This window comes from Saimiri boliviensis, chromosome 10 (genome assembly GCF_048565385.1).
Source record: "Saimiri boliviensis isolate mSaiBol1 chromosome 10, mSaiBol1.pri, whole genome shotgun sequence".
In the NCBI taxonomy this organism is placed as follows: Eukaryota; Metazoa; Chordata; class Mammalia; order Primates; family Cebidae; genus Saimiri; species Saimiri boliviensis.
The window spans coordinates 10,109,007-10,133,655 of record NC_133458.1 but is presented as its reverse complement, the minus strand read 5'-3'; the positions used below and the strand labels follow the sequence as shown (position 1 = coordinate 10,133,655).

Below are 24,649 nucleotides of genomic sequence, written 5' to 3'. Positions count from 1 at the left end.
AAATACAAAAATTTATATATCTAGCATAGTCTATGACCCAATAAAATGGCAGTTGTCTTCCTTCATTCCCAATTCCCTTCTCTTTCTTAAAAGTGAAAAATAAGATAGCAGATGTCAGGGTCAGTACCAACAGGGCCTTTGGGACTAAGGTTTTTTTCTGTTGATTTGTAGTTCATCCCATTAAGGATGTCCTCAGCACCTAGTATAGTCCCAGCATGCAGCATGGCTGCTGCCTCCATGAGCCCAGTCCAGTAGAAGAAAGACCATCAATCATACAGCTGTGAACCAAGTGTTCATTGAAGTATAAACTTGTGCGGTGGGAGCACAGGAAAGGCTGGGGGAATGAATAATCTTGAGGACGAAGGAGTGGGTCAGAGCAGCCTCACCAAGGCATTTGAGCTGTTCCTTCAAGGTTCCCATGGTGGAGGAGCGAGGATCACATTAGCTTATTTATTTTTACTACAGAGATTCAACATTTGCCCTTCATAAAAATTATACAGAAAATATTTTTAAAAAATAGATTCTCAGCCATCAAGCCCATCTGATCTGAAACAGAAAAAGACTCATAATGAATATGTCAACACTTCCACATTTTTCATTTCTTTTCTAAAGCAATTTCATCTGCAAATGAATTACGCAGTCCAGGGCTAGACAGGACCTCCATTTGTACACTCCAGAAAAATGTGTTTACTTCGCTTTACATTTCCTACAGCTCAGTGTGAAGGCAGTTCAATGTAATTTCTGATCCACTTTAGGGTTTGAGATGTCAGTCCTCTCTTTCTTCCTCCAGAATACAGCTAAAGCTTATAAGCCCAAGGTTGGGAGTTCATTTTTTTTCTCCCCAAGCATATTAAGTACATAAATCATCTCTCAAGAAAGAAGATAAGGTTCCTGGATTTCCATTTTGTCTGGCATGAAAACTAAAGTCCAGTCTGCAAGGCATCATATCCATCTGCAGTGCACTAAAATCACTTTCAAACATTGTAACTCTTGGAGCGAATTTTTAGTGCAATAGGCAGAGCCGGTTGTTTCTTGCACAGGTAACTGAAGCAGGTTCCTATCTCACCTAAATCCATCTTCCCTCTGAAAAGTAAATGTATCTCAGTATGTGATCGAGGTTCCCAAGGGCTCCACACAGCCCTTCTGCTCAGGGGTGCAGTCCTGGGATTGAGAATGAGGGTTTTGATGGACAGGGTCCTGGAGCGAGTTCGGAGCTAGTGTTAAAATGCCCTCTAGTGGTCAGTAGCTGTAACCAGTAAGAGTCGGGAAGGGAAAATCTTGGGTGGTTTGGTGGTGGTTTGGTTTGGTTTTGTGATGGAGTCTCGCCCTGTCGCCCAGGCTGGAGTGGAATGGCGCGATCTCGGCTCACTGCAACCTCCACCTCCCCAGTTCAAGCAATTCTGCCTCAGCCTCCGGAGTAGCTGGGATTACACGCACGCGTCACCACTCCCAGCCCCACCTAATTTTTTGTATTTTTAGTAGAGTCGGAGTTTCACCATGTTGGCCAGGCTAGTCTCGATCTCCTGATCTTGTGATCTACCCACCTCGGCCTCCCGAAGTGCTGGGATTACACGTGTCAGCCACCATGTGTGGCCTTGGGTGTGGTTTTCTGCATACACTGACCAAAACCAGACTCCTAGGTGATAACGTGGGTTCCCCGCATCTACTGTGGATACCGTGATGGCAGTAGGACTTGGGGTTCCTTATATGAATGGAAGCTTGCTGTTGCAGTCAAAGGGTACAACCCAGGGATTTTTCTGACATTTGTGCACCTCACTGCTCTGTCCCAGAGCCCTGAGCACACAGGAGAGGTTCAAGAAGTATTTACTGAGTGACTGAATATGTGAATAAATTCAGTTTATGAATCACAGGTTCTGTGCACACTCAATGAGCTTGGCTCATTTGAGAGCGCACACATTCTCACTTTCTGAAGTATTAAATATATTTCATTTGCATCCTTTCTCCAGTGGTTGCTTGGTGAACTAAAAGACTTGCCTTTAGTCTCATACTTTCGAGCTGTGGAAAGATAATCAAAATGTTAGAGAGCTAAGAAATCCCCGTTGATGAGTAGAAGAGAAGGTCTGGGCTGGCAGTTCAAAAGAGCAGATGAAGAAAGGACATTCGAAAAGCAGTGGAAGTCAGAGAATGAATAAAACACGTGAGTGAATGGCTGCCACCCTATCCAAGCATCTCTCCTGATATTGTCACCCAGGGCCACCAATAGAGGTTACATGGTGAGAACAGACAGTAGAAATCAGCCCACTCCACCAGTCTGACTCCTGGTCTCCTGGAAAAATGGCATTAGGATCTAGATGACCAATGTCATAGCTTCTGACAGGGCTTGTGTGCTTACACCCAACAGTGGTGCGCCACAAATGCAGTGGCAGTGGCCTCCAACATCCTGACCATCTCTGAAAACTTGTCATGCTACCAGAAGGGACAGAGACTGTACAATTCAGAAAATGGATGTATTAGTACATTTTCATGCTGCTGATAGAGACATACCTCAGACTGGGCAATTTACAAAAGAAAGAGGTTTAATGGAGAAGTCACAGTTCCACATGGCTAACGAAGCCTCACAATCATGGAGGAAGGCAAGGAGGAGCAAGTCACATCTTACAAGGATGGAGACAGGCAAGAGAGAGAGCTTGTGCAGGGGAATGCCTCTTTTAAAAACCATCGGATCTCATGAGACCTATTCACTATCACGAGAAGGGCATGGGAAAGACCTGCCCCTATGATTCAATTACCTCCCACCAGGTCCCTCCCACAATACTCAGGAATTCAAGATGAGATTTGGGTAGGGTCACAGCCAAGCCATATCAATGTATAAAAGGAAATGTAATGTCAACTAAAGACAAGGAAAAAACAAAACTTTTAAAGAATTAAAGTTGGTTTTATTTAGAAGTCTTATTGGGAACTGTAGGCTAAGGCTTATAACTCACGAGCAGTCTTTTACAAAGGTTTTATGAGGCTGCACTAGCACCGTATTTTAGCCCACTGTGTATATATAGGTGGTAGGGGTTTAGTATGTTTAAAGTTATATGAAACTTGTTTAGACATTATATTAAAGTAAAACTATATTAAGGTTTGGGTGTAAGAGTATATCTGGTTATAGATTATAGAAGTGTAATCACTAATCTCCCCAGATGTTATAGATGTTGTTTTATGTGTAGGAGAAGGTAAGGATGAGAGTCATTTGTCTTTTAAGGAATATAGTGACTTAGGTAGGAGAGATGGGAAGCTAGGTGTTCTATTTTGTTTTGTGTTTTTAGAGAGCTGTATGTCATCACAGAGTCAGGACTTTGTGAAATTATGTTGGCACACAGAGACAAGTAAACATGGCTTCTTATGTATGTGATTTTGTCTCACAAGTTCTCTCTTTAGGTCACAAATTAACTTTGGTCGTATTTATAAAAGCATTATTGATTGTGTTATATAGCTAGGAAGGCTCTTTTATAGGAAGGTTGGTAACCTTTAGTGGCAGTTGTAAGGAATGAATATTGAGCCCAGTATGCATATTTATTTATTTATTGGAAAATATATTTTGGATTTTATTTATGTTTTAATTACTATGATTTGGTAGAGTTTTTCGATGTTGCTTTTGGAGTGTGTGTGTGTGTGTGTGTGTGTGTGTGTGTGTGTGTGTTGGTTTTGGTTTTGGTTATTGTTTTGTTTTGGTTTTGGTTTTGTTTTTTTTTTTTCTGATACAGGGTCTCACTCTGTCACCTAGGCTGGAGTGCAATGGCGTGATCTCAGCTCACTGCAACATCCGCCTCCTGGGCTCAAGCAATCCTCCTGCCTCAGCCTCCTGAGTAACTGAGACCACAGGCACAAGCCACCATGCCTGGCTAACTTTTGTATTTTTTTGTAGAGATCAGGTTTCACCATGTTGCCCAGGCTCGTCTCAAACTCCTGAGCTCAGGCACTCTGCCCATCTCAGCTTCCCAAAGTGCTGGGGTTACAGGTATGAGCCATTGTGCCAGGCTGTTGCCTTTATTTTAATCCAATATCACATCTTAATAGGACATTATAAGGATATTATAGATTACATATAGTAGTCTATGTTTAATAGTCTTAATATGATTTATAGATTTGAAAAATAATAAAATCAGAATTTGTGTATATTTTTTATTAATTGTATTTTTATTTACTAGCGTTTTTTATGAAAAGCAATTTTGGACTTGAGTTGATTGAAAATACTTTTAGAGAAGAATTTAGAATAACAACTGGCCAATTTTCTTTATTCGTTCTGACATCCCTAAAAAATTTAATGCTTCCAAACTGTTATTTTCTTCAATAAAGGCTTGAACAACCTCTGATATTAAAATTTTTAGGAAGGTTTACATCCATATGCTTTTTAGTGTTGTTTGCTCTGGGCATCATGCCAGCCTTGCTCCTCTAAGGATACAGGCTGGCACATGGAAGAGCTCGGGCTCTGCAAGCCCACAGACCCCTAGGCTAGCTACTCAGCAAATGTGTGTCCTCTACACACCGTCACTTCATCTCTTTGCCACAGTTTCCTCAACTGTGACATGGGGCAAATAAGAGTATGTGCCCACAGAGTTGTATGCAATTAATCAGAATAATATGTGTAAAGTACCTACAGTGGGATCTGACCTGCAGCTGGCCTTGAAGAAACGGTAGATGCTGATGATGTGGAGGAGGAAGAAGGGTAGGTCCAGATGTTTTTCCTGATGCTGGCATATTCCCTTGCGCTGCTCTTCCTCCTCCCAAATTCTTTTGGTAGCATTTTCTTTCTTCCTGATATTGCCAAGGGAACCCAGGCAGACGTCAGGAACTAAACCTCTGTAGAAGATTGAGTGAAGAAGAGCTGGGATCTGAGCAAGATAGAGTGGGCCCAGGGTCACCGTGAGGTTCAAGGTCTGCAGACTCCCCCAAACCCTCTCTGGAGTATATTTGAACACACAATCCACATTCAAATCCAAATCTAATAGGCTTCTCCACTGAGAATTCCTCTCAGCCAATTGTTTTATAACTTTAATGCAACATGCGTATACACACACACACACACACACACACACACACACACACACTCAGTGCACGCATTGAGCACTTGGACAGGGCTGGGTCACAAGAGAAGCGAATGTCCCTCCTCTCCCTTCACTTCTCCTGGTCTTTTCTAGGCTGCATTGCTCACCATGTCTACTCCCATCCCTCCCACGTTCCACTTCTGGATGGAGTTCTCCCATCCCTCTCCACGTTCCACTTCTGGAACGAGCTCCAAACGTAGCATGAAAAAGTGTTAGCGTTTCCAGGGAACAGAGCTTTGCTGCTTTCCGTAAACTGTTAGAACTGGCCATCAAATGGAACTTTCAGCTATTCCCCCATATTCTGAAGTCACTCTCTATATAATGATCTTCCTGATACATCTTTCTGCTCTTTCACCTGGAAAAGAATTTGAAGGATGTGGTGATCAGTCCTCTGATGGTGTGCATTTTTAGACTCCATCCTGAATATTGTTATTGCTGCCAAAACCTACTGGTAAAGTAATATCAATAGAGCCACTGTATGAAAAGGGATGTGTCTGCTGAGTTGTTTTCTTTAATACAAAAGACTTTAACTATATTACAGTTAAAATCAATAGAAATGTAACCTTTTCAGCCATATAATATGAGTTCATTTTTATTATTATTCTTTTCCTGCCATTACAGTGCTGTGATTGCAAAAGCAACCAGGTCAACTTAAACTTTATTGAAAGACCATTAAAGAAACAAACTCAAACTCATTTAAATACTGAAGCTGGTACATTAAAAAGATCAATAAAGTAAAAGCAACTGGCTGGGGTTGCTTTACTTAAACACCCCACATATGAGAATCATTCCACAATCACAATTTCAACAAACCTATAAAACTAGAAGACCAGCCGATAAAGAAAACGCTGTTTCATTAAATAGGTTTAGAACCGTAAAGCCCTTAACTTTCATCTGATTAGACATACTGCATTTAAATTATCTCTCAGTATTTTAAAACATCATCAGCAAAGACTTGTTGATCAATGAATGCCATTTACTTAGGAAAACCATTAATTAGCTCCCCAAGTTAGGGGAATGACTTCGTGATAGCGCGGTTTCATTTCTTTAAAAATAGCAAACACAAGGTGAGGCTATAGTGAAGGGAAGTTCTAGACTCACAGGCAGTCAGGAAATTTTCTTTCTAACCTCACTGAGCATGATATCTTGAACACAGTAATTCATATTAAGTTGAATGTATTACTACCAATTCTGTGGCCATGGATTAGACACAAACCTCTTTGTGTGTGTCTCAGTTTCCCCATAGGTAGAACGTGTTAATATCCTTTTCTACCTCTTTCTCTGGATAATAGAAATGATGATCACAAACCTCTTCAAGTTCTTCCTTAAAACCTACAGTACAAATGGCCATGAGTCCAGCCCTTGATCAGTCCCTGCTTACATTACTGGATATGGAAAACATGCTATCTTTCTTTTTAAAATGCCATCGATTGTGTCTTTCTAATTATAAATTTAAATATGTTTATTATAGAAAGTGCAGAAAAGAGCAAAGAGGAAAATCAGGTTTGCTTGTGTGCCCCATTTAAAGCCAGCGCCCGGCCCTTCACCACCAAACCCATCTTGTTCACTCCAGGGCATGGCTGAGCATTTCTCCGTCTTCATTCTCTACCGACTCATTCCCGTCAGCAAGTAAGCATGCAGATATTTCTCTAACCTTGAAACAAAAATTTCTCCTGAGAACACTTTCCCCAAAACTGTGTTTTTCTCTGCAATAAACCCCCTGGCAATAGTTATTTATGCTTGCTGTTTGGGGTCAGCTTCTCCCGTTCTCTCTCTCTGTTTTTGTTCTTTTTTTTTTTTTTCTGTTTGGTTGGTTGGTTGGTTGGTTTTGAGAGAGTTCCACTCTGTCACCCAGGCTGGAGTGCAGTTGTGCAATCTCAGCTCACTGCTACCTCCACCTTCTGGGTTCAAGCAATTCTCCTGCCTCATCCTCCCTAGTAGCTGGAATTACAGGTATGTCTCACCACGCCTGGCAAATTTTTATATTTTTAATAGAGACAAGGTTTCATCATGTTGGCCAGGCTCATCTCAAACTCCTGACCTCTACCAATCCACCTACTTTGGCCTCCCAAAGTGTTGAGATTACAGGTATGAACCACCACACCTGACCTCTTTCTTCAATCAACTTCACTGAAGTGTAAATTGCATGCAATGAAATGTACACACTTTAAATGTACAGACTGATGAGTTTTGAAAGAAATGCACAGCCATGTAACCACCACCACACTCAAAATGTAGAATATTTCTAATATTCCGGAAGGTTCCTGGCCCCTTCCCCCATACCATTGGCCACAGGCATTCACTGATCAAATTTCTATTTCTATAAAATCACAGATTAATTTTTATCTGTTCTGTAATTGTTTTTTGAGATGGAATCCCACTCCATTGCCCAGGTTGGAGTGCAGTGGCATAGCCTCAGCTCACTGCAACCTCCACCTCCCAAGTTGAAATGATTCTCCTGCCTCAGCCTCCCAAGCAGCTGGGACTATGGGCATGTGCCACCACACCCTGCTAATTTTTGTATTTTTAGTAGAGACTGGGTTTCACTACATTGGCTGTGCTGGTCTCAATCTCCTGACCTCGTGATCCGCCTGCCTCAGCCTCCCAAAGTTCTGAGATTACAGACATGAGCCACCATGCCCAGCCTACCTGTTCTATAATTTTAAACAAATGTCCAGCTCCTTTCATTCTGTATAATGATTCTGAGGTTTATTCTTGTTGTCATGTGTATCTGTAGTTGTTTTTTAATTGCTGGGCAGTACATTTATGAATATACCCCCTTGCGTTTATTCACTCACCTTTTGATGGATATGTGGATCATTTCCAGTGTTTCCAAAACACATCCTGAGGACCAGTGAGGCTGGTGTCTTCTACCATTCTTTTCCAAAACACATCCCAAGGACCAATGAAGTTAGTCACCTCAACACCCTTAGAGAAAATTGGTTTATTATTCCTCCTTCAAAATGCCTCCACTCTGCCAATCTACTGAACCGTGATGACAGTTATTCTCCATATTACATATTTTAGAATTGGGGGTAACATTTTACATTTAATTTTAGTTTATTTTCTTAGAATATTATTCCCTCATTGTTTCATGTCATGTTTTCCAAACAAGAATCTAAAGCGCCTTGAGCCCAGCTGGGAACATCTGCACATGATCAGCTTGGCCCTAGTGCTAGTGCTCAAGGTGGCTGGACCACAAAACCACCCAGAAGCCCTTGCAGAATGTTAGGAGGTATCAGAGAGATGATTTGAGTCCAGCGCCAAGGTCTCTCTCTTCCCACAGGGGGTCTGCACCCCCTCAGCAGCCAGGTTGCCCTGTGACAGTCATTCACTTGTGCCCTGGGTGGCCGGTGGGATGCGTGTACTACTGGGCAGGTGTAACTTCAGGAGTGCACACAGCAGACACCTCAGCTGACGTGACAACCTACTCACTTCTCAAGATTTGACTAATCATATATAGTCATCCCACAATATCCTCAGGGCACTGGTTTTGGGACCCCCAAATATATCACACACCATGCATACTCAAACCTGGTGCTCAGTCCTGAGGAACCTGCATCCAGCAACGGCCGACTTTGCATATACGCGGGTCTTGCATCCCAAGAATACTGTATTTTTGATCCACATTTGGTTGAAAAACAATTCCACATCTAAGTGGTGCAGTTCAAACCTGTGCTGTTCAAGGGCAAACTGTATTTCTGTGAGGGGCTCATCTTCAAAGAAAGTCCTTGTTTCTGTACCAGTCGTAGCAAGGGCCCTGCTTGGAGAATTTGAGATGAGAGTAGCCACCCACTTCAATACCAACCAGTCCCACCCTCGGCAGGTAACCGATGTGACATCAACGCACTTACCCTGGTTGTGGTTTCATTTTACTGAAGGCCTTTGTAACCACTCGACTCACCCAGGAATTCACCAGGAACCAAATCTAAACAAATGAAACCCTGAAAACCTGCTCAGCAAATCAAGATTACGGAAGGGAATAAAGACTAAAATAAGGAAGACCTCAGTCATATTTGTCATGCCTCCATAGTTTCTCACAATTATTCAAAACTTTGATTTATTTAACTTTGATTTATTTAACTAAAAGCTTAGCCATCACATGATACAATGTAGGCAGCATCATATTCGTTAATATCTATTTTCAAAAGCTACTCTTCCTAATTGTATTGTTTTCTTCCTCCCTTTTCCGCGCATTTGTTTGTTTTTCTTCCTCCTGGAAAGTCATGTTATAAGTTACCAAAATGTGTTTTGCCTTGAGCTCTTCAGGGAAAACATAACCATATAAAATTAATTAACTCATGGTTATTTTATGTAAATTATTATCTAAAGCACTCGCCATGTGTAAGGGTTAAAGTTGATTGTTATCAAAGGGATTTTAAATATGAAAGTGTAAAAAACCACGAACTATTCTCATATTACATGTCTAAGAAGGAAATTTGAAAATTCTGGTTAATTTCCTCTAGTAAACTTCAAATTTACTAGAAAACTAGTTCAGATATTGTTTTTAATGCTTTACAATCATCTTCTGAATTTTCATTTGCAAGTCAAAAGTTGCAAAAGTGCTAAATGTTTTCTGACCAAATTCTCTGAAATAATTATATAGTGCTTGAGCCATTTGCGTTATTAATATCCTTGAAATCAATGCTCTTAAAGAAATGCTATATCAGCTATAAAATGAGACTTTCTCCTATCCATTGATGTTTATAAAAATACGAATTTATTGATAGAAAAATCTGTTTGCTCATTTTCTTTTTAAACATCTTCTGCTTTAAATAATAGTCAGTGCTTTTCCAGGAGGTGGAGTATTCGTCTAGAGAAAGTAGATCAAAGTGTGAAAGCTAATTTTTTCTTCCTACTATTTTGAGAAATTTTTGATATAAAACATAAATCACCTAATAGGTTCACTAATTCTTTTAATTGCATCAAGATGGTAGGATTTCAATTGCACTAGACCTTAAGAGGCAGATATATTTTACTGATTACATTACCATAATAACAATGGCATAATGACAATAGTAATAAGTACTTATTATACCTCTCATTTTTAAATTGCTTATCAAGCCATAAGTAAAACCTCCTGACATCTCTGAAAGAGAAATTATACCACAAAGAACGATCTGCCTCTTAAATCCTTTCTCAAGCCCTAAGCGTTTCTGGGAAAGAGCATTCCTTGTGAGTTGAATTTGTTCCAAGGCTGATGCTACCACTTCCAGTCCAGGAATCTGAGCCGATCACCACCTCTCCCCGGGATTCTGTTTCCCCTGCCATGTTTATGAAAAGACGGTGATACACTACGTCTCTGAGGCCCCTCCCTGCCTTAAAATCCCTGACTGAACCTGAAATTGACAATCTTAACGGCTGAATGCCGGGAGCCAAGTGGGCCGAGATATTTCTGTACATATGTCAAAGATGGCACTTGTTCTGTGGTCTGGATCTCAAAGTGGAAAGTGAGAGAATGATGCCTTTCCAGGGCAGATGGACACTTCCTCCCGCCCCCACCTCCATCTATCACCAAAATTGGCCGAAGTTAAATAGAGCCCTGAAAAGACACCTTCCCAGTGGTACCCTAGCGTTGGATCTTAAGATGATTCTGCTCAAAGCCCCAGAGACCTGGGAAAATACTCTTCCTTAGGGTCATAGTAGCAGGACATCTTCAAAGAAATCCAATAGAGCTGGTTCAACCTCCTCATTTGACAAATGAGGAAGCTGAAGTCCAAGAAGCCTTCGTGAACACCCATGTTAAACACCCTTTTAACACATGGCAGCGCTAAGGCCCATCTCCTGGCCCCATTCTCATTCCCCCAGGCCACCCCTCCTGTCTCATACTGGAAGTCTAGGAGCTGTTTGCAAGGGGTCCCTTCACGACCTTCTCAGGAGGACAGTGCATTACCCAGAAGAAGCGCATAGTGAAACCAGCCAGTTTCCTCCTTTTTCCTTCTCACAACCAGGTGACTCGGGTTTGGAAAGCCCACCCCCCACCCCCCCCCCAGCCCCCAGGTGCAAGGTGTTTTCTGTCCTAGAAAGGCTTAGGCCCAGCGGATTCACCTGGATCATTCCTAGCTTTGCAGCCAAAGCTGTATTCCTTGCTTTTGGACCAGAGAGCCCACAGACCCAGGTGCAGGCTTAGGAAAAGGGCTGTCAGGAGACAAATCTGTCTGCTTTGGCCCTAGCCTAGGCCACCTCTGGCCTTCCAACATTCAATTAATTAAGTCAAAGTCCTCCAACGTGGTTGAGCCCAGCTTGGGACTAGTAACAAAGTGAGTGGTTTAGAGAATAATTCCCAGAAGAAGCAATAATTAATTATTGTATTTGGTGGAAGGACAGCAGCAGAACATTCTAGGCAAAAGATGCAGCTGGTCTAAAGCCCTGAGCATACCTGGGGGCATAGAGTGCATCCCCAGGTGTGAGAGGTCAGAGCAGAGAGGCAAGGTCTAGGAGTGGGCACTGTGATCTTGCCTCTGCATTCTATGAAGATGCCCGCTTCCCCTCAGATCTCCCCAGGGCCATTTAATCTCTCCCAAAGAGGCAAAGGCTCCCTGACTCATCCATCTGCAGTTACCTGCAGGATTCGGTTAACTTTCCCTTCGGAAAGGCATCCGCCACAAAACACACCAGCATGCATCGCTGACCCAGTGACAGAAGCATGGCCGTTGCCCGTTTATTCCAGAGTTCTGTTAGGGGAGAGTGTTTCTTGGCCTCTTTCTTCCTTCTTGAGTATCTCTATAAGTCAGCAGGATTTATGAGGTGCTCAACCAAAATCAGCTGAAGGTAGACAACGTGACCTCTGAATGCGTCAGCCTCCCAAATGGTGTCCTCCCATCTACATCCATGGCTGTTCTGGGGATTGGAGGGATGGAGGCAGAGCTTGGCTATGCAGGCTGGGAAGAGGCTGGCCTGCTGACCCTCACCCGGCTGGAATTGTGGCTCTCAGCAGTGTGGTCCCCAAAATAAGTTGCATTGAACTCAAGACTCTCAGAGCAGTGGCAAATGTCTCATGCATAAAAATTCAGAGTCCCAGATTAACAGTCAGTCAGTCTCCCCATCGATGCAGTCTGCAAGGACGGAGCCCAGCTCACTCACTCCAGCCTCATGGCCATAAAATGCTATGAGGGCTTCAGTCCATGGAGTCATTCACAGAGATTCCTCCCTCTACAAACAAGTTCTAATGGAAGTAAAAGCTAGGAATCTGTAGCTTACACACACACAGATTCACATACAGACACACCAACATGGCTCAGCCAGTGCTGACACATTTAACACATGTTAAGTGAGCACTTTGCATGTCACAGGGCCTTTTCATGTGGATCACAAATTAACTGGAAGGTTTCTTAGATAACACTACAGAAAAAGAAACAGCCGAAAGTCCGGAAGTGAGGTGTTAGCCACGGGGCTCTGACAACCAGGCGTATTTCTGCTCTTCCTGCTGAGCCCCACTGATCAGTGTTTCACAAGCGTGTGTTGTACCAGGCTCCTGGGGCAAGAGTGGTTACTGAGGCAGCGTCCTTGAACCCACAGGGTTACAGTCTCACCAAGGAAGGACTGGGGACAGAGCTGCAAACCAGGACTAGCGGGAGAGCCACACTTAACCCTGCTTCTTTATCTCCCATGCATCTGCATTTGCTCCGTGCCCTCTCCATTACCAGGAACAAAGTGATTCTAGGGTTGGAAATAGGCAGAAAACATTTAGATGAACGTGTTCTTGATACTGGGATCAAGGCTGCTCTTTCGTCTTTTCAATTGCAAATGGCCCTAGGCTTGTGCTTACCCCTCATCTGCTGACCCCTAGATAGAATGGAGATTCAGATGCGGGAGAAAGGTATGGTCTCCACTCTTCAAACCCTCTCTTGTTTGAAGTCTGTGAGAATGTCTGGTTCAGCAGGATGGGCAGACACAGAGAAGGGCTGCGAGGTGAGCTGATAATTGTTTCTCCTACCTAACTTGTATCTGCGTCAGCCTCTTCTTACGTTCAGCCTTGGGCTTCAACTTGGAGTCAATGAAACGTTCATCAGATGGTATGTTCCAGGCTGGGCATGGTGGCTACAATCCTGAAATGTTGGTAGGATGAAGTGGGATGATCACTTGAGCCCAGGAATTTGACACAAATCTAAACAACAAAGTGAGATCCCATCTCTACTAAAAATAAGTTTAAAAATTAGCTAGGCATAGTGGCATCAGGAGGCTAAGGTGGAAGGATCACTTGAGCCCGAGGGGTGGAGTGTGCAGTGAGCTATGATTGTGCCACTGTACTGTAGCCTGGGTGACAGAACGAGTCCCTGTCTCAAAAAAAAAAAAAAAAAAACAGGAGAGAGAAAAAAAAAAATGAAACTCCTTAGTCATACACCTAAAGCCAGTCTCTCCATAATCACTTTATTGGTAATAAAATGATATTTTAAAGAAAAAAGGTAATATATTCTAAATTCAATGTCACTGAGCTAATTTCAAGTAGTCCCCAAAATTAAGGATTAGAAAAAAACAACAAGAAATCCTAGGCCTTTGTCTAGGCCATGGAAGAAATGGGATCTGCCTTGAAATAGGGTCCTTCATCTCAGGACATGGAGCCCAGCCCCTCCACTGCCCCAGGAGGACCCCCGCCATATAGGTATTTCATCTTTAGCTTTTCCATGGCATCCCCAAAGCATCACTGGCTGATGAAATCTCTTCCAACTTTGCCAATGCAAACTGTGGCTTAAAAATGGAAATGAGTGGAAATTGCAAAATAATACCTGAGTAGACATGAAAGCTTTAAGCTCCATGTGTAAGACACAGGCCCTGCCTGAATCAGTATGCTTCTAATGGCTTAATGGTAAATGTTGAACAAATTAGTGTTCCCTCAAGGTTGTCCTGGGGCACACGGAGTCACAGTCTTTAATTTTAATGAGCCTCTATTACACAATCTCTTATCGCCTCTTAACTGCCAGGGAAATGACCACCAGCTAAATGTACAGCAAAATACATTTCCACAAAATAGCTTACTTGGACCCCAAAGAAATTACCTTGAAATTATTACACTTAACCGTGGCAAATGCACCAGGGTTCATCTGAAAAGAGGTGGCCACCTGGCAATACAAGTGAAATTATATCATTTGTCAATTCCTGAGGCTTTTCAGGTGGAGCTTTTCTCACCATTTCTGATTTAATGCATTTTCTTTTTCACATGTAAATATTTAAAAGGTAGCTGATCCTCTCCCTCTCCTAATTGACTTGACTGGGCTGATTCAAGAGACTATGACCTGCAGCTCACCATTCCGTCTCTGCAGTCGGAGTGCCAGCCTTGGTACTTACTCTCTTTGTGACTTTGGACACTTTATGATATCAAAGATGCGAGAGCATACCTCTCTAATATCTATTTGATGAGATAATACATATTAAAAGCCCAGCACAAAGCCTTGTACGCAGCAGTTGCTCAACACCTGCTTCCTCCTTTTTGCTGTTAATGAACCCCACCAGCCAAGACCAGAACTATATCTGCAGTCGAACAAAGTTGGATTTATCCCTTGCTGCAGCAGAGCAGAGCTGTCTTGAGTCAAACAGAAGATGGAAACCACAGTCAGTTAAACATGGGTGATAAAAAGAAGCATTAACTATGGTAAAGAGCAACTCTGAGATGCAAAGAAAACCCTAAGATGCAAGGAAACTCCCGTAGTGTTTTCCGGAGCACCCCCCCCGGACCCCAGGGCTGAGGGAGCCCCTCCAGGAAGGGCCAGCCTCAATGAGTGTCTGACCGTAGGGGAGGCAAAGCTGCCCGTGTCTTCTCTGACGATCTCCAGCTGGGCCTGAGAGTTAAGTTGACATAGGAGAAATTAACAGAGGAACCGCAAGGAGATGTTTACAGGCACGTGAGTGCTTTCGAAAACCCGAAGACCCAAAAGCGGCCAGGCCTAAGTGCTTATGCAAAGGGTTGAACAAAAAGTAATAATTGTGAAAAAGTAACTAAATCTATGGAGAGACTAAAGACAAGGGTTATTTTAACAAGAGCTTTTTAACTGTCAAAACACGTTTTGTTTGTACCCATTTCTCTCAGCCTCAACTCCCCATCTCTGGAGAGGAGAATGTTTTTTTTCTTCACAGTAGAGGGAAGGCATCTTCCATATGAAAGTTCCATCCCCGACTTTCAGGAAGAAAAGGTGAAGTCGGGGTCCCCTCTGTACGTCTGTTTTTTTTTTTTTTTTTTTTTTGACAGAGTTTCACTCTGTTGCCCAGGCTGGAGTGCAGTGGCGCCATCTCAGCTCACCGCAACGCTTGCCTCCCAGGTTCAAGCAATTCTCCTGCCTCAGCATCTCAAGCAGCTGAGACCTGCACCACCATGCCCAGCTAATTTTTGTATTAGTAGTAGAGACTGGGTTTCACCGTGTTGGCCAGTATGGTCTTGAACTCCTGACCTTAGGTGATCCATCCACCTCCCAAAGTGCTAGGATGACAGGTGTGAGCCACCGCGCCCGGCTCCATCTGTTGTTTTTCAAGTGTCTTTAGCTCAAAATCGTCCCTATGCCAAGCTGGCGTATCTGGAGATGGCGTGTTCTGAAGGCCTTCAAGACCTTGCTGGAGAAGGTGTCTGCCTGGTGGAGAGCAGAGAATTCTCTTGCTTGGCCAAGCTGGAGCTGATCTGGAGTTGCTGGAGGAGCGACAGGCTGGCTACCCGGTGGAGTGCAGGTGGGGGAGCAAGCAATGGCAGCAGCGGTGGGGGTGTGAGTGAGGGGCTCCCAGGGCAGCTCAGACACGCTGTTTCCATGTCCAGAGGTCCGTGGACAGGTTGCCACGGCTGAGACTCTAGGGTCACAGAGGGAGCTCTTGCAGGCCTGTGACTCGGACAGGCTTCACCTCAAGTCCTTGCGCTGGGGACAGAGCCTCTACTGTCCTGCTCCTCGAGCCTGTGCTGGAAATTGCAGGAAGCCCCTTCCTCCTGCCGTGTCCCTCCAGCGTGCACTACGGAGAAAGCCTGACGTTGGGTTCACTTTAAAAGCAGAATGCTTAAAGGAATTCCATTATCTGTCACAGAGCTTACATGGAAGGGTGCTTTGGGAGCCAGGTAGCAATATGTTGATAACTGATGCAAAGGGACCTATATACCTTAGAGCAGGCGTCCCCAAACTATGGCCCGCGGACCGCATGCGGCCCCCTGAGGCCAGTTATCCAGCCCCCACCGCCGCACTTCAGGAAGGGGCACCTCTTTCATTGGTGGTCAGTGAGAGGAGCACAGTATGTGGCGGCCCTCCAACGGTCTGAGGGACAGTGAATTGGCCCCCTGTGTAAAAAGTTTGGGGACACCTGCCTTAGAGAATGGCGAGGTGGCTCAAAGAGCCAGGAAGGGCTTATTTTAGGAATCAGGCTCATGGTGGGGAGGGTTCAAGAAAGCAGGTGTCTCTTGTAGACTGGGCACTCTCAGAAAAGCAGGGGTAATTCAGTTATTGGGCCTCTTAATCCATTTCATCTGGGAGGCAGAAAGAATGGAGAACGCTAATGTCCTTACTGAACAAACCGTAGGGAGAAAGAGATGTTTGGGGTTGTACGAGATTTGTTTTGTTTTGTTTAATTTCTTGTGTTATTTCCCAGTGTTGCTGTAACAAATTGCCACAAACTTAAGGACTTAAAACAACACGCATTCACTATCTTACAGTACTGGAGGCCAGAAGTCCCAAGTCAGAATTCCAAAGTGCAGACAGCTGAGGTCAAGCAGGTTCTGAGAGGAGAACTTGTCTCCTTGCCTTCCTCAGCTTCTAGGAGTCGCCTGCGTTCGTTGGCCCCTTCCTCACGTCACTCCAACTTGTTGCTTCCGTGGTCACATCTTCTCTCCACTGTGACCCTCTTGCCTCCCTCCTATAAAGACCCTTGTGAGGACCTGAGGCCCACCCGGGGAATCCAGGAGAATTCCCCTATTACCTTAATCGCATCTGCAGATCCCCTCTTGCCACAGAAAGTGACGCGCTCTCAGGTCCTGAGAATTAGGATGTTATCTTTGGGAGGCATTATTCCGTCCACCGTATCTCTATATTCAGACAAAATTGCAGGGTGGTCCTGTGCCACGTGGTCTGATCAATGCTGCTGTGCTGAACGCTTCGTGTTTGGCTGGGGGGACAGCACCACCTGGTGGTGACACTCGGTAAAGCATCCATCAGCTGCAGAGCCGCTTTTCCTTTTGGGGTCCTCTTCACTTTTCCCACCTTCCCCGCAATCCCACCCATCCCTGCCTGCCGCAGCCCGCCTTCTTAGACACAAAGCAGGCAGGAGTTTGCGAGAGAGGAGGGCGAAGTCGCGAGGATGCCTCGTGATAAGATCAGAGCCTGTTCTCCGCTTTCCTCCTTCCCTCTTTCATTGGAGAATTTCCTCGCACGCTGCAGCTGCATCCCTGTGAATGCTGAAGGCTTTCTGGAAATCCTCATCACTTGTCATAGTTTCCTAAGTGAGCAGGTAACTTGGATAAGAACTGTATATCATGGCCCATTTAGATTCCTGTTCCTGTTTTGAAGTTAATGACTTCATCAGTGCGTTAAGGCTAGGAGTGTTCATTGTGTTTTCTAGAAAAGCCGAAACCAAGCGGAATCACAGATACACAAGATGACAGAATCAAGACTCAGAAACCTCTGAGTAGGCTGTTACTGTGTTTCAAAACAAAAGAAATAAAAAGTCCTATAAATAAATGTAAAATTTAGCATTTTAGTTCAAGCCGTCAACCGCATAGACATGGGAAGAAAATATGCTTACAGAGATCAAGTAGGAATTTTATTTCACTGTAGCTCAGCAAAGATAATATAAAATTGCTGCCAAAAAGCCCGGCCCTTCTGGTCCGGACTTGCAAAAACAATTCAGTAAAAGGAAGGTATCTCTACTGTGTGTGTTCCCCCACACCTGAGGACGGATTTCCCTTCCATGCTCATGACTTCAAGAGTTGCATTAACAACTGTCAAGTATCCAGAGCCTTCCATGTACCCAGCACTGTACAGGGCCTGAGGACACAGAAATATAAAAGCCTAAACATAGAAGGTTAATATATCTTTAAAACTGTGTACTATGTATCCATAGAATGAAATACTAGCCATCCATGACAAATGAGTTTTGTTACGTATTTACTGAGACAGAAGACAGTCATAATACATCATCAAGTTAAAAAATATACAAAATATAATATGTTCATTGGGTTCCATCCCTTTTTTACTGAAAAAGTTGAAAGAATATACATTAAAAGTTAACATTGATTGTCAGCAGGCAGTTTTTTTCTATAAATCTACATTCTTTTTCTATAATGAACATATATTACTTGTATCTTTTTTTGTTTGTTTTTGAGACAGAGTCTCGCTCCGTTGCCGGGGCGGGGGGTGCCATGGTGCGATCTCAGCTCATTACAACCTACACCTCTCAGGTTCAAGCGATTCCTCTGCCTCAGCCTCCCAAGCTGGGACGACAGGCACCCACCACCACACCCGGCTAATTATTTGTATTTTTAGTAGAGACGGGGTTTTACTGTGTTACCAGGATGGTCTTGATTTGACCTTGTGATCTGCCTGCCGTGGCCTCCCAAAGTGCTGTGATTACAGCCTTGAGCCACTGCACCCGGCCTGTATCCCTTTTTTTTTTTTTTTTATGAGAGGGAGTTTCGCTCTAGTTACCCAGGCTGGAGTGCAATGGCGCGATCTCGGCTCACCGCAACCTCCGCCTCCTGCGTTCAGGCAATTCTCCTGCCTCAGCCTCCTGAGTAGCTGGGATTACAGGCACGCGCCACCATGCCCAGCTAATTTTTTTTATATTTTTGGTAGAGACGGGGTTTCACCATGTTGACCAGGATGGTCTCGATCTCTTGACCTCGTGATCCACCCGCCTCGGCCTCCCAAAGTGCTGGGATTACAGGCTTGAGCCACCGCGCCCGGCCTGTATCCCTTTTTAAAGTTATTTAAGAAATATAATTTTGTGGTATATTTATTAACACAGACATTTATAATATATCATCAAGTTTAAAAATATACAAAACAATGTGTTAGTAGGGTTCCATCCCCTTTTATTTAAAAAGTTGAAGAAAAATACATTATAAATTGACATTTATTATCAGCAGGGAGTTTTTTTCTGAAAACCTATATTTTTTCTATAATGAACATATATTATTTGTATCCATTTTTAAAGTTCTTTAAGAAAATAGAACTTAGTTACAAATTTAGTTTTTAAATTATAAGAAGTATTAGGGGGCGATCATCACCTGCTGTGGCATTGCCAGGTAGGCTGTTAGTTAACAACGGTATTTTGCATTTAACCATTTAACAAAAGAAAGTGAATAAATGAACAGAAGTGCAGTGGCAGCCAGGTGCAGTGGCTCATGCCTCTAATCTCAGCACTTTGGGAGGCAGAGGTAGGTGGATCACCTGAGGTCAGGAGTTCGAGACCAGCCTGGCCAACATGGTAAAACCATGCCTCTACTAAACATACAAAAGTTAGCCAGACTTGGTGATGCACACCTGTAGTCTCAGCTACTCGGGAGGCTGAGGCAAGAGAATCGCATGAACCCAGGACGCGAAGGTTGCAGTGAGCTGAGATTGCGCCATTGCACTCCAGCCTGGGTGACAAGAGCGAAACTCAGTCTCAAAAAAATAAAAAAAAAAAGTGCGGTGGCAGTTACCCAGGTGTGCCATCAGATGGCACCAAAGCAGCTAAGATTTAAGAGCAGACACTGAAGAGCTTTTGCTCCAAAGAAGCAACTACATGAGATTTTAAATATTTACGATAATCTGGACTGAATAAGTGTTTTTGTTCGCTTGCTTGCTTGCTTTGAGACAGAGTCTCAGTCTTTCAGCTAGGCTGGAGCACAGTGACATGACCACAGCTCACTGCAGCCTTGACCTCCTGGCCTCAAACTATCCTCCCACCTCAGTCTCACTATATCGTCCAGGCTGGTCTTAAACTTCCAGACTCGAGAGATTCATCTGCTTCAGCCTCCCAAAGTGCTGGGATTACAGGCATGAACCACCACACCTGGTTTGTTTTGTTAATGATGCATTTGATGTTATACACAACTTTTCAAAATGATAGCCAAGCATGCAAATGTTTACTTTAATCGTTTTTCAGGGTGGGGTGCTTTGGATTTTTGTAGCAATACAACTCATGCACAAAAACCTACTGTACCAGTTCTGTGGGTCAAAAATCTAAAATGTTCTTGAGATGTGATGACCCTTTGACTCTTAACCCTGACCGTACAATGATCTCTTAAGTTTCTAGGAGGCAGTTTCAAGATTCGGATGCAGACAGTCATTAATAACAAATGATTATTCATCGAAGTAGCTGGTTCTCATTAGGGTGATGAGATTTAATCACTTCCTTGCCCTCTTTCTTCCCGGCCGCTCTGTCCTTCCTCCCAAGAGCACAGCTAGCTCCCAGCATCTTTGCTCATCTGAAGGACACTCGCTTAACCAGGCCAAGTTTGAGCAAGGACTCGGGAGCATATCTACTTCAGAATCTGTGCTGCTGCCTTCAACAAGTTGCTGCTTGTTCTGTCTCCTTCCTGTACACAATTGACATGGTTCCCATGGGAATGCCCAGGTCAGAGAGCGATGCTGTGTTTTCTTATAACCCCCACCCTTCGTCGTGCTGACCGTAGCAGGCATTAAACTCGCTTGAGAAAAATGAATGGATATGAGAGAAAGTTTTCCACAGGTGGGCACAAAAAATGCCCAGAAAGCTCTAAGAGCTCACAGTTGGAGAAACACACCTAGACTCTATGGGTGGTGAAAAGACTGCTAAGACTACGAGGCAGGAGAAGCCACGTAGGGACACAAAGGACCAGGCTCATGATTCTGACACCAGCATTGGTACTTTGTCCTCGGGCAGCAGGATCAGAAATGTGCATCACTCCAATGGTCACTGTCTGTGCGCTCTTCCCAAGAGCTTCATTTCCCTCCCTCTGCTGCCACCTCACCCAGCCTCCCCTGCCTGTGGCAAAGAGAAATCATTCTCATTGGGATAAGTGAGAAAACTATGACTGTTTACCCTACTTGACTCTCAGCATTTGAGTGTGTGTATGTGCGTGCACATGCATGAGATCGTATCATGAAATTTAAAAATCCTAGCCAGGCGCAGGGGCTCACTCCTGTAATCCCAGCACTTTGGGAGGTCGAGGCAGGCGGATCATAAAGTCAGGAGTTTGAGACCAGCCTGACCAACATGGTGAAACCCCGTCTCTCCTAAAAATACAAAAATTAGCCAGATGTGGTGGTAGGCACCTGTAACCTCAGCTACTTGGGAGGCTGAGGCAGGAGAATCTCTTGAACCCTGAAGGCGGAGGTTGTGGTGAGCCGATATCACACCACCACACTCCAGCCTGGTGACACAGCAAGACTTCATCTCAAAAAATAATAATTCAGTGAGACGATTCTTAAGAAAATTAATTGCTGTAGATGTGGCATATTCTATATCAGAGGTTGACACTGGAGATTGGATCAAGCAGATTTTACTCCGTGAAAATGAGCATGGATCTTAATCCTGTAGGTAAATTATCCACAGAAAAGGTACATCACCTGGAGAGCCATTCATAAAGGGTCTTCATGTCTGGGCATGATGGCTCATACCTGTAATCCCAGCACTTTGGGAGGCTGAGGCGGGCGGATCACAAGGTCAAGAGATCAAGACCATCCTGGCCAACATGGTGAAACCTGGTCTCTACTAAAAATTTAAAAAAAAAAAAAAATTAGCTGAGTGTGGTGGTGTGCCTGTAGTCCCAGCTACTCAGGAGACAGAGGCAGGAGAATTACTTGAACCCAGGAGGTGGAGGTTGCAGTGAGATGAGATTGCACCACTGTGCTCTAGCCTGGCACCTGGCGACAGAGCGAGACTCTGTCTCAAAAAAAAATAAAAAAATTAAAAAAAGGTCTTCACTTACCATGCTCAAATTGTTTGCAAAGAACCCCAGCAAAGGAAGAGATGGGTTTCCATTTTCTCAGGCTGGTGTTTTTGAGTCAGTGCTGATGAAATAAGGTATCGGAAAACCAGGGTTCGAAGAGTGACGTCATCCCCTCAGTGGAGCTTTGATTCCACACAGGGTAGTGATGTGCTTCTAAAATGTCTCTTGTTTTCTTCCTGCAGCTCGATCATTATCCTTCTGTGAGTTACCATCTGCCAAGTTCATCCGACACACTCTTCAACTCTCCCAAGTCGCTCTTTCTGGGAAAAGTTATAGGTAAGAATGTGGTTTGTTAGGTATAAATGTGTGTTAAGAATACATTTGGGTAATGTGATTTTGGATTTTAAAACTATCAGATAAATTTCTCTCACTGGGGCCAGTCACGAATATCTTCTCTGTACAGAAAAGTTACACGGTTGTTCTTGGTGTTTGTGTAAGAGAAGCATCAGCAAATCATCTTTGGGATAAATTGCTCATGTAACTCATTCTGAAGCTACTCATTCGCCTTTGAAATACATTGTGATTAGGCCGGGCAGGGTGGGTGACGTCTGTAATCCCAGCACTTTGGGAAGCTGAGGCGGGCGGGTCACTGGAGGTCATAAGTTCAAGACCAGCCTGGCCAACATGGTGAAACCCCATCTCTACTAAAAATACAAACATTAGCTGGACATGGTGGCACATGCCTGTGGTCCTAGCTACTCAGGAGGCTGAGGCAGGGAGAATCGCTTGAATCTGGGAAGTGGAGGTTGCAGTGAACCAAGATCACCCCAGTGCACTCCATCCTGGGTGACAGAGTGAGACTCTGTCTCAAAAAAATAAAATAAAAACAAAAAAGAAATATATTGTGATTGTGCTGGGGGCTTCTAAGTCAATGTTGATAATGGAACTGGTGTTTGCTGTGTGGCATAAACTACAATGCAGGTGAAGGCAAGTCTGCTGCAGGTTTCTCTGTGGAGAATTTGGTTTATTACAGGCCTCTACCTTCTGGCAATAGGATGTCATTTAACATTTCATTTGTCAAAGCATATTGACATGACTCTGTCTTCCTCTCACAAGAAAGTGCCTTCATATTATTTGCAGATGAGAAGGACAATAAGGACTTTGACAATGTAACAGAACACCCTTCCCCTCGTGTGACTGTGAATTCTGGAGCCTCCTGTCCTTCTCTTCACCAGAGGAGGTTAGCCCTGTGCAAAGCTAAAAATATACCATGGGCCTCAGATGTGTGAAGGCTACACTCTAAATTTTTAAAATATGACTGATGAAGTATTTTTAAGTATTTCATGTGAAGCCAGTGAATTTTTTTTTTACTGTGAGGCTGTGTACTGTGAACCCCAAATGAAAATATAAGATGGTGGTGACATTCAGGCGGGTAGGGAGGTCCCTCGGTAGCCAATGGATAGAAATGATCAGAATAGCATTAATTGTAAAAATGCTCACTTAAAATCATGGGGCAGGGGTCACAGAAAATGAGGAGTGAGCAGGGGACTGAACCTATAATAAAAATAATATTGTGCACTGATGTCATATTTACTGTAGGCCAGGCTCCAATTTAAGCTCTTTGTAGATGTTAACCCATTTAATTTTCATAACAATTGTATGAGGTAGTTGAGATTATGATGTCCACTTTTTAGATGAGAAAACTGAAGCCCAAAGAGATTACATAAACTGGCCACCTGGCTAATAAGTGGCAGAATCAAAATCTGAACTCAGGCAATCTGACATCAAGGGAGCTCTTTACCGTGCTGTAATCCCTGTGGTGGTTAATCTAGAAATGCAAAGAGACAGACAGAGAGAATGGCTGGGGCAGGAGATAAGCGCTGAGGTGGACCAGTTAAGGGATAAAGCTCACATCTTGTGCCAGAAAGTGGTCAAGAACAAAAAGGATTTCTGGGTTTAGAACCAGGCACGCACCAGTCCGGCGGGTGAAGGAGGCATCCAGAAGATAGTGGGAGAGCAGGTGTGCGCATGAAGTCCAAGACCACACACGCAGCGAACAAGGCAGCAGGGGGTGGCAAGTGAAAAGTCAGAGGCTGGAACTGGAAAACAAATGAGGACTCAAATGTGTTGATCGTTGGTCCTTAGATATGGTACGAAATGAAAGGATAATTAAATCCCTTCTGCTTAATCCTTTGCATCCTAAAAACAGCACTCAGGCACATTCTCAAATCTAGCTCTGGGTTCCCTTACTCTGATGTCCTTGTCCGAATTTTCTCCAACATTTTCTATAGTTGCTGTATTTTTACAGATCTTATCACCACTTCTGCTGTCTGTGAATAAGAGACTTTGTGACGTTACCTGTTACATGTGTAAATATAGGCAACGAACGTCACAACAATCCAATGAAATGAGATCCCTGATTATAAACCTCATTTTGCAGATGAGAAAACGGAAGCAGAATAAGGTCAATTTGATAGAAATTACTCAACTAATCTTGGGAAAGCAGAGTTTGGACCAGACTCTTAGGTAGATCAAACAAACTTGTCATTCATGGTCAAGCTCCATAAGAGTGATGTGTTTGAAGGTTGAGCGATGCCATCAGTTAGCAACAAAAGGCAGCTGTTGAGTGAAGTGGGGCCTTGGCATTCATAAGGCATGGATCTGAGACTTTGGTAAATACCCACTTTCCACCAGAGGCACTCCCACAGTTCAGTCAAGAATACTTTAAAATGTTTAGTGCTCCTTCAAACCGTGTGATTCCATCAAACAGACTCTACAC

At 43.8% G+C, this 24,649-nt stretch overlaps 1 protein-coding gene across 2 annotated transcripts in view; it reads left to right on the top strand.

The window, feature by feature from the left end:
* The window catches only part of CNTNAP2 (contactin associated protein 2), a 2,246,749-nt gene that overhangs the window by 2,062,118 nt on the left and 159,982 nt on the right, over positions 1–24,649 (top strand). For both annotated transcript variants that reach the window (XM_074378960.1, XM_003929829.4), the window contains one exon: positions 22,113–22,206. In XM_074378960.1, coding sequence (XP_074235061.1) covers positions 22,113–22,206 — 94 coding nt within the window. The remainder of the gene's footprint in view (positions 1–22,112; positions 22,207–24,649) is intronic.